The sequence below is a fragment of the Bombyx mori genome, chromosome 7 (assembly GCF_030269925.1).
Source record: "Bombyx mori chromosome 7, ASM3026992v2".
In the NCBI taxonomy this organism is placed as follows: domain Eukaryota; kingdom Metazoa; phylum Arthropoda; class Insecta; order Lepidoptera; family Bombycidae; genus Bombyx; species Bombyx mori.
The window spans coordinates 1,826,827-1,837,833 of record NC_085113.1 but is presented as its reverse complement, the minus strand read 5'-3'; the positions used below and the strand labels follow the sequence as shown (position 1 = coordinate 1,837,833).

The window sequence follows — 11,007 nt, the reverse complement described above, 5'->3', positions numbered from 1 at the left end:
TTGAGCCCCGTGAGCTCACCTACTAGTGGTTACGCTTAGCTTAGGTAGGTAGGATATGGCTGTTCCAAATAATATCATACATAATATTCAAAATATTTATTAAATGCTAAAAAACATATCATAAAACACTAAGATAACATTTTTTTACATTTCAATTGCTTGTTAATGCAACAATTGCTTGTTCATGATATATCTTTTATATACATTATAATCATATTTAACTCGAAAAATGCAGAAGGTAATTAAGAAATAAACTATTTTATTTTTGTTTTCAAAGTTTATCTCGGAATTTAAGAAAAGTCTAATTATTATAGAATGTTTTCATAAATTTTATATATTTTAAGATATCAAATGAAAAATAAAAAAAGGTTTCTGTGACGTATAGCTGACGAGGTTTAATTTGTTTAAAAATTGTGAGCTTTCAGTGACTCACTAGACATTTTATGTGTTTATCTAAAACTAGTAACGAATCTTATTCGAAAGATGTTATGCTATAATACAAAACTATCAGATGCATACACATTAAATATAAACATTAAATATATAATAAAATCAAGAAATTAAGCAAAGAATATTAAAATAACATTATATCAATAATTAAAATTAGGTATTGTACTGTCATTACGATTCATTGATACAATAACAGAGCACGTAAATCTATCTTATCTATGAGGTAGATTATATAAAAATAAAAACTACATAAATACGTTTAACAAACGCTTTGAAGTAGAACTTGCAAAGCTGGTCAATTAGAGTTCATTCGTAAAAGTCGCCGTCACAATTAAGTTCCGACACATTAGTCTCTTGTCGACAACTCGCGGCTGCTAATTGGGCATACACTATTTACCCTACTGATGGATAAAATGAAACTTATTTCGATACATGAACTAACATATTATTTCTTAAGTTTTCGAGGCACACGATTTTAAGAAAAATAAAAACCCAAGACAAAATTTTTTTTAATTAAAATTATAGCAATAAACATTCAACTCGATTACTTTGCATACATCTTTACTTGAAAGAAAAAGAAAAATAATAATAATAACATTTTACTAAGTCACTGGTGCTAATCACTGGAGACTGAAAACCTTTTTGATTAAATATTATGCTTTATGACTACCTTGTACTATAGAAAATGGATTAAAATGTGTTCCTCCGACCATATAGCTAAGCAAAAGGTTGGACAGTTTTTAACTTCCCTAACCCCAAAAAACATAATATATAAACAAAAATTCATAAAAAAACTTCTGTACTTATGTACGCACGCAAGAAGTTACACTTCTTTGGTTGACTGAACTGAAATATAACACATCCTCAACGAAAATAAATGCACGTGGCTTCACACGCCCCAAAATTACAACTATGATCCGTTTGCCTAAGCCAAATAGCCAAAATCAGTATTTCTTCACAAACAGCCACACAATTTTTTTTCACTGTCTTTCTCAGTACTGAATTTCCGAAGTTTATATAAACTTAAAAAATAATAGGTAACCTACGGTACCAGCGGGTCTTTTGCTTTTTTTTTAAAGGTATATTATGACCTAGTAAGACCTTTAAGTCATGTCTTATTTTAATTTACATTCATATTTTTATGAAAAATGATATTATGGAGTGAAATGAAATGAAGATGATTAATTTGAGACATTAATCAACTGGGATGAAATGAAATGAAATGGGATGCAATATAATCTCAGTTAAATGAGATGCAATATAATCTCAGTAAAATGGGGGTAATTTACTAAAAAAAATTTCAGTGGACTTTTTGGAGGATCCCGAGAAGTTACGTCTAGCCCACATTTGTGCACTTTCACAGATATTAAACAGTTAATAAACCACCATTATTACACATTTAAACCCAAAGAAACACTAAATAGACAAAATAAAAAAAATCACACAACTTCACTCCTCGCGTTCCCGCCAAAAAGTCCGCGGGTTTTGCTTTTCCACTTGAATGTTGCCAATTTTCGCTGATGAGGTACCTACAGGATTTAGGGGATTCAGACGTTCGCCAAATGTATTCGTATCATTAACGTCACTTTTTATCAAGGAATTCGGCTTATCAATAATTTCAATTAATTAGCTTCGAATGAATCAATGATACGAACCAGTGCGCTAACGTCAGTAAAGTAGCCAGATGATCTCACACCACACGAGTCTGTTCGGCTATTAATTAGAACCTAGACATACGTGGAAAGCAGAATATGTCTCGCCGGTTGGTAAATGACCACAGTCGTCCATGGACATCAGCAATTCCAAACCACAAAGAAGCCACTGCCTGTCGTTGGGTCTTCGTGTCCCCTTGCACGGGGCACGGGTCGGGCTTCAGAGCAGTCTCCTCTGCCCGGGCTTGAACTCCTTGCTTAACGAGGCAGGACTGATGATTATGCTTGTTGGTCATTTTCTTGAGCCAATGAAATGATATGGTTGAAGCGATGGTTAAGATGTGATGAGGTAATGAGACATTCAAATGATTGGTGATGAGTTGGATTTATGAGATGAGTGACGATGATGATCTGTATGGTTCTGATCATAATATAATATAATGGTGGGTCCATTCCCAGGAGGTGAGGGAGGGATGGTCGTCCCCTCCAGATCTTCTCTTCTTTCTTCATACCACTGCCACTGGATGTAGCCTGGCATGTTCTAAATGAACACCCTTAAGTAATATAGAAAAAATATATGTAATTACTATTGTTTATTTTTTAGAATCTGTGTATACAGCTGTAGTACTTACCCTGCAGCAATCTGCTTTCGGCGTGTGACGTATGCTTTGAGCAAACCCCTGAAACTGTATCGAATAATAATTGTACTGTTACTTTCTCAATATGTGTTTTAGGGCTCAGACTATAATGAACATGTTACTACACGACCAACATGTGAAGTTAATCCTTTGACTGCGGTGTACTATAGTTCTGTTTATCTACCAATTTCCGGTTTAAAGAAGTGTATGGTTGTTATAACTAATGGAGTAGAGGATTCGATAATGTCTATGGGCGATGCTGTCACAGGCGGCCGGGCAGGTGTCAATGAATGAGTTATAGTAGACTTATTTTGTCCGTGCAGTTTGGGTCATAAAACATAGCTCGGCTAGGGCGGTGAGCATTTGGCGCGGGCGCAACGCCATTATCGATGAAAACAAATGAGTCATCGAAGGCAGGTACACGGCCGCGGGGCGGTATACGAAGGGTGGTGAGACATTGTTATGTTAAGAGTCACTTGTACTTACCTGCAAATTATAGTACATTATGTCGAAGAGAAATGTGTTTTTATGCATTCGTTCTCTGAATTTCTTTAGTGACACAATGGCCACTCCTTTGTTTTGTATCAAAACGGCAGAATTTATTCAAAATAATATTTGCACGTGTTGTTATGAACAATGTGTTAAATTTTTTCACTGAAATAAGAATAAATCCCGAAAAGTTACAGAGTGTTAATTTCTGCCGTTCTCGTGAACTTGCTGCGGCGATGTGTTGTAAGTGTTCGGTCAGTGATTCTTACTTTCATTTTTATCACTAACACACAAAATGACAAAACTAAATACACTATCGATAACGCTTATCGACAACAATAATGCGCATCACTATGCCCGTCCATAAGGCTCGTGAGTGGAAGAGAGAGCGAAATACTCGCTTCACCGCTCCGACTTTTTATGACCCAAACTGCACGGCCAAAATAATTCTACTATAGTGAGTGAGTGAGTGAGTGAGTGATAGATTCGACCGATAAATCCAATATTTACCTCTCGATGACGATCCGTAAATTTTTCGTCATAGACTGACCGATTTTTACTTTAGTTCCAATATTTAAGTTACTTCTGCTTAAAGTTTTTATATTCGTTTTAAAATTGGCCACTGCTATTCGATGGGGTCCCATCGCTCCCTCGTGGGAACCATTGGCCCTCCCGTATTCGGTGATTACATCGGAGAGTCTGAACAAATACAAGTTTCAAATTTAAGCCAACGTACAAATGTCTTGCTTGTTATACCTATTGCCGTGGTAAGAAGTCGCCGGGTGTCACCCCATTGGGTGCCGGTGAGGTGTCCACAGTAGCACTCACTGCGCGTTCCCTACCGTCCCTGCCGTCGCTTAGCAGTTCACATGTTCACGAATCTACTCCCTCAGGTTACAGCCCCGTGAGCTCACCTACTCGCTCGGTGACGCTGACATGGCCCTCTAAGGCTACCAGCTTAGGTAGGGGAAAAAAACAGAATCTATTTACGTCTTATTGTGAGCACAAGTGTCATGAGCTAGTCATTCGGTAATTAAGTTGCAAAATCATTTCTAAAACAAAAACAGCTAAACCGGTGTTTAATGAATATGGTTCCTATAAGAATCGTCATTGTTCCGTTTATGTTACTAAGTTACTTAGTTAATAATAAAAAATCCCCAATAGGTACTCGTCAAAGGTGGGGATTTAAAACTCTACAAAGATCAACAAATGAACTGTTGGCAGTGGTAGTGGTGATTATTTATCAACAACATTTATTATATACTAGCTGTACCCGTCCGCTTCACTGGGCATTTAAAATTAACATTATTATTTCTCACCCCCACAAAGATTCTCATCATTAACGTCCCCACAACTGGTGTAGGGAGTCCAACACTCATATAAATATTAGCCTATCCATTAAGTACATGTATTTCTACATGTATACCAAGTTTCAAGTCAATCGGATGCACGGTTCAGTAGTTATAACGGAACATCCATAAAAACCATTGTAGATTTATATATTAGTATAGATGTCTGTATGTTGTTATGATACACACATACATGCATTTATTATGTATGTTCCTATGTGTTCCTGTATGTCCTATTATGTATGTATTTTCACTTATTGTTTTTCTCACTGCCGTACAGACGAGGGACGGTCCAGCTAATTTTAAGGGTATATCATAGCGGTCACACCGAGAATATCAGCGCTCAGCTCAAGACACAAGGTCAATGCGTCAATGGCGCAGTACAGACTATTGCGATAAGATCCTTGAGAAACAATTACGACAAACCACTCACTTTTCTATAATACGAAGTACATCTTCTATTAGAGACTGATTCCATGTTTTTGCATCCGTGTATCTTGCTAGCATTTCGTTGCGACTCTTATTATTTTTAATTTCTATTATTTTCTTTTCATACATATTCGATTCCTCCCTGTAATCGAGAATAATACATTCTGGAGATATAGGCATAGTGATACACAAATGAAGGTCGTTGTCGTGGCCTAAAGGATAAGACATCCGGTGCATTCGTATCTAGCGATGCACCGGTGTTCGAATCTCAGGCGGGTACCAATTTTTCTAATGAAATACGTACTTAACAATTGTTCATGATTGACTTCCACGGTGAAGGAATAACATCGTGTAATAAAAATGAAACCCGCAAAATTATAATTTGCGTAATTACTGGTGGTAGGACCTCTTGTGAGTCCGCACGGGTAGGTACCACCGCCTCGACTATTTCTGCCGTGAAGCAGTAATGCGTTTCGGTTTGAAGGGTGGGGCAGCCGTTGTAACTATACTGAGACCTTAGAACTTATATCTCAAGGTGGGTGGCGCATTTACGTTGTAGATGTCTATGGGCTCCAGTAACCACTTAATATCAGGTGGGCCGTGAGCTCGTCCACCCATCTAAGCAATAAAAAAAAAGAATAGTTCTTATAATGTAATTAAGCACCAAGTAATTAAAAAGCAGTATTTGAAGCTTGGCTGCCTGGACTTGTGTGAAGTTCATATTCATCATCATCATCATTATCCTGTTCTCCCAGTCACCTGGGGTCGGCGCAACATGTTTTCTCCTTCCATACTCTTCTATCATATACCATTTCTTTGCACACTCCCTTCTTACCCATATCGTCTTTCACGCAAACCATTAATTTCTTCTTAGGTCTACCTCTTCCTCTATATCCTTCCACATTCATAGTTAGCACTCTCTTACCAACCTCATTTTCATTTCGTCTCATCCCATGTCCATACCATCCCAATCGCGCACTCCTCAGCTTTTCTGTGACTTGTGCCACTTTCAGACTTCCTCTAACATATTCATTCCGTATTCTATCCATTCTCGTTACTCCACACATCCATCGCAACATTCGCATCTCTGCTGCATTCAATCGCCTGTGAAGTTCATCTTGGTAAAGCGTAAATTTACAACTATAGTCTGAAATGCTGTTTCCTTAAGTATCCAAGCGTACGGCAGCTTTCACCTACGGCTCTAATGAGCCCATTTTGTCTTAGAGGTTTCGGTTACATTTTCCAAACCAAGATCCGATACTTATTAGGGTGAGGTATTAGTGTCAAAATACAGAAAAACGAATAATATATTATACATATTTTAAAATTTTTGGTATATGAAATTAAATACATATTTTATGTTTTGGTGTTATACAAATGTTTCTAATATTAAAATGCAATGCATGAAAATAAGAAAAGTCCCTTTAGTTAGTGGCACGTTGCAATAGATATTCTATCTATCAGCCGAGACGTCCACTGCTGGACTATTAGATATTCTACTGGAGATATAACCCAAGGTTTGACGCCAGACCGCCTGTCGGGTCAGTCGTAAAACTTCTATATCTCTATACAGCATGATAAGAAGAAGACTTACTTAGAGAATAATCTTTTTTTTATTGCTTAGATGGGTGGACAAGCTCACAGCCCACCTGGTGTTAAGTGGTTACTGGATCACATAGACATCTATGAGATAAATGCGCCACCCACCTTGAGATATAAGTTCTAAGGTCTCAGTATCTTCGATTATTACGTCTATGACCAAGTTACTATAGTGTTTAAGCTTACCGTAACATTTTTGAGGCCTTACTTTGTTTCTCCGCATCACGTTTCAACATTTTACATTTCGTTTTTATAAGTTTTAATTCTCTTTTACTTTTATCGATTTCGGAGATCGCCTGTTTCAGTTTGGAGACCGCTTCTGGTTCTCCCTCGTAGTTGAATGTTAAATGCACGCGTATTATGGATGTTTTATCACAATCGTGGCGGCATTGGGGACAGGTCGTAGAGCTAAAAAGTCGTTGGACATTTTTATTGTATTGTCATATTACACCATAATTACCTACATCGATTATAAGACGCACCCTAACTATTTCAAGCTCGAAATATAAAAATACCTATATTAAGTATTTTTACATAATTATTATGAAGTGTTGTATAAAAATTAAGTATCATAGGAATTGAATTAAGCCGTTTATTATTCAAAGATTTTCATCGTCAGTTATAAACTTTGTGGCGTTTAAGTACGCACCTTTTTATGATGCGTAAGCCGGAACGCACGAGATGTGGAAAACAGAATATAGTCTGTGACACGAGACCTTTTTACCGCCAAATATTTAAAACATAAAAATAATTTATAATGTGTTAAATAACTAATATAATTAGCTAGAATTGTTTATGCCGCTATAACAATAAAATTTATATTGTTTCAACTGTGGTGTTATAATTACATAAAACACGACTTTACGGCGAAAGAAAGATGGGACTCTATATGAACTCCCTCACCTTCCTACCTTTACTTTCGGATTTTGGCAGATCCAGTTTGATCGTCAGAAGAACCTTCAAATTCACTTTCTGATTTAATTGATTTATTGCTTTCCCATAAAGTTATTTCCTAAGCCAATAAGAGCGAGAGCGTCATCGGCGGTAGAGTAAATGCTAGTCTACTGTTACGTCATTTCGGACCCTCCCGATCCACTATCGGTGCTTTTAGGCACCTAAAGTATCGGTCACCGTTCTGAACGGTTCGGCGAGTAAATTACCCACAGACACAGCCCACTGAGTTTCTCGCCGGATCTTCTCAGTGGGTCGCGTTTCCGATCCAGTGGTAGATTTTGTGAAGCAGTGCTCTTTTTTTTATTTATTTTTTTATTGCTTCGATGGGTGGACGAGCTCACAGCCCACCTGGTGTTAAGTGGTTACTGAGCCCATAGACATCTACAATGTAAATGCGCCGCCACCCACCTTGAGATATAAGTTCTAAGATCTTAGTATACTTAGTTACAACGGCTGCCTTACCCTTCAAACTCAAACGCATTACTGCTTCACGGCAGAAATAGGCAGGGCGGTGGTACCTACTCGCGCGGACTCACAAGAGGTCCTACCACCAGTGAGGGCTAGGGCTAGTGTTAGTAACGTCCCAGGTTAGCGCCCCGTGAGCTCGTCTATTCGTTATCATCGTTATGCTATATATGATCATTAACAAATCTATCATCACCCCTCGAGGTCACTAGAATAGGTAGGAAAAAAAAAGATAACGGTCTACATTTTTTTTTAAATATATGATAGGATTATCGATGCTGAAGGCCTTTCGACCTTCACCATGATAGGTGGGCGTGCACGACTTAGTCAGGAGGGGTGGGATTTGATATCAGCTGCCCGAGCGCCTTTGGAGGAAACCTAACAGCTCTAGGGCATATGCTTCGAGAATGTACCTATTACCGAATCGAAATCTCGACCTGCTGAAGAAGATCTGATGGTATGGACTGATAAAAATATGCCTTTTATATTCGATGTATATAGCTACAGCAACAAGTAGCTTAGTCATTAATAAACAGGCAGTCTTTTCAGATAGCTAGATAAATTTAATTACCTGTTCAGCCATTTGTGTATGCAATTACTGTGGAACAAATGACCGCATGTTGTTGAAAGAATGGTTTCCCATTGCTTCATATTTTCGTGACAAACTGAACAAGCAGGTAGCAGCATATTCTGAAAAAAAAATATGAAAATTTAACAGAGAAACAATAAAATTACATATTATTATGACGTCATTCTCAGAGACAGATGCATTGTGGTTTTCTAAATCTATTCATATACTAAATCATGACATAGAATATTTACGAAAAATTGCAAAAAGAAATATTTTTAGGAGACAACGAGGGTTAAATAAACCAAAGTAATTTAGGAAAATAATAATAAAGAACTCTCTCTCTCTCAAGCCATAAATGATGACCTTGAGATATGGTGAGGAGATGAGATATCCTTCATTATTTAAGGATTGTTAAGTCATCATCTCATATTCACACTGGGCGCTCTATGATAAAAACGAATGCTGTGGAAACCTCTGTCTCAAAAAGTTCAAAAATAATAATAATAACTCTTTATTTGACACCAAATGTACAGAGGAAGCATATAAAACAAATAATAGATGGTGACATAAATTGGCGGCCTTATCGCTGAATGCGATCTCTTTCAGGCAACCTTGCAGGGATAAGTAAACTAGCATGGACGGTGCTATTACATAAAAATATATACTTATATACACGTGTGAAAAATAAATACAATATAAGATAGACTTACATACGATTAAATACAAATAAATACTAAAAATATGCCAGTAAATACAAAATAAAATAAGTAACAACTTATACAGTTATGTCGTAGGAGCCATATTAAAAAAAAGAAGTATTTGAGGTTAGATTGTGTAAACTTGTAGACAGACGTTCACAAACCTTTAATAATTGTGGAGGTCTTAACATCTTGACATACGGTGGGTCGACCATACATCACACTGACTATAAGGTGTATACGTGGCGTTACGTTCATTTATCAGTGTTAGCCCATCGATCTATGTCATCGGCTTTACCAATCACAATGAATCGCGCTCCTCTATCCAACAAGTTACAATATAATAATATGGTAACACTCATAGGAGATCACTCATTGTTTTTTATTTATTTTATTGTTTAGATGAGTGGACAAGCTCACAGCTCACCTGGTGTTAAGTGGTAACTGGACAACTACAACGTAAATGCGCCACCCACCTTGAGACATAAGTTCTAAGGTCTCAAGTATAGTTACAAAGGCTACCCCACTGATATCGGGTCTATTGTAGTTTTTCTTTTGCAATTTTCTTTTAAGCAATAATTGAACATTCACTTGTACACTCATCTGTTTTAATTAATTAACATTAAAATGTGAAATGTGTTTTAATTACTTAATTAATATTAAAAATGACAATTCAGCGTTTTTGCAATAAGTTTTCTCAAAACTTATTCCATGTAAGCAATATTGAAGTTGGTCAATAGTAAGAAGGGTCAGAATTACTGCTAGAAAAAAGTATACATTGATGAACTTATTGTATCTTTACAATTAACCATATTCATCAACATGATCTTACAGCACTGAAAGTACACACACCTATATTCCAACTGGTTACAATCTTACAGGCCAGCTCACGTTCAGTGGTAAGCAAGGCTCGTAAAAATTACTATGTGAATGCCACCACCCAGCATGAGACATGAGGTCTAAGCCTCCATTTCCATTCGTGCTGTTGGTGTTATAGTACAATAAACAGTACAGTAAATGATTTTTATTTGACTTATGTAACCTCTCAAGACAGGTATCTATTCCCTATACTGATAATATTGTGGTGGTAATGGTGGTATAATCATGACAAAAAATGGTGTTGGGGAAGAAAAATAAAATTTCTAAATAGATACTTTATCGGTTAGCCGTTAAATAAAAACTTATTCTAAAAATTCTAAAATTAAATAAAGAGTTATTATTATTATATCTATGATATTAAAATTTGTTGAACATGAATTTTTATGAAAACAAATACCTTTTTCTAAATTAATAGAAAAATAAGACAGTAGTATTACCTTGTAATGTTGTAATGCATGTTTTATGTGAAGTGATCTAGAGTCTAGACTGATATTTTGTTAAATATCTAAGGTTATTGCGCATTATTTATTAATGTCAGTTTGTTTGCTTTGCGTCCGTATTTATTAGTATCATATATTAGTATTAAAATTAAATTAAAACTAAATCATAAAACTTTCTACATTTCCTCAACAAAGTTAAAGTTCTTGAACTATGTATATTGTACATACTACTTTTATTATTTATAAAATGACGCAATACTTTCATGGTATGTTATGTAGGTTTCACATTTATGTTATTTCAGCTCATTATTATAGTATATCTATGGTTATTACATTTTTGATTAGGCACATGCTTTAATATTATGGTTTGTAAGTGAAGTTATTTATTTTATAC

General features: G+C 36.1%; 1 protein-coding gene across 8 annotated transcripts in view; it reads right to left on the bottom strand.

Annotated features, from left to right (window-relative positions):
• Window positions 1-81: 81 nt before the first annotated feature.
• The window catches only part of LOC101743919 (E3 ubiquitin-protein ligase trul-1), a 28,701-nt gene continuing 17,775 nt past the window's right edge, over window positions 82-11,007 (bottom strand). For 6 of the 8 annotated variants that reach the window (XM_062669343.1, XM_062669341.1, XM_062669340.1 and 3 more), the window contains 6 exons: window positions 8,597-8,715; window positions 6,793-7,014; window positions 5,012-5,149; window positions 3,740-3,928; window positions 2,735-2,788; window positions 82-2,656 (listed from right to left, as the gene is read on the bottom strand). In XM_062669343.1, the coding sequence (XP_062525327.1) occupies window positions 2,644-2,656; window positions 2,735-2,788; window positions 3,740-3,928; window positions 5,012-5,149; window positions 6,793-7,014; window positions 8,597-8,712 (732 nt within the window). In that variant the 5' untranslated portion in view covers window positions 8,713-8,715 and the 3' untranslated portion in view covers window positions 82-2,643. Of the gene's footprint in view, window positions 2,657-2,734; window positions 2,789-3,739; window positions 3,929-5,011; window positions 5,150-6,792; window positions 7,015-8,596; window positions 8,716-9,458; window positions 11,006-11,007 lie in introns of those variants that run through there. The other 2 variants (XM_012697616.4, XM_012697617.4) reach the window with 2 other exon arrangements.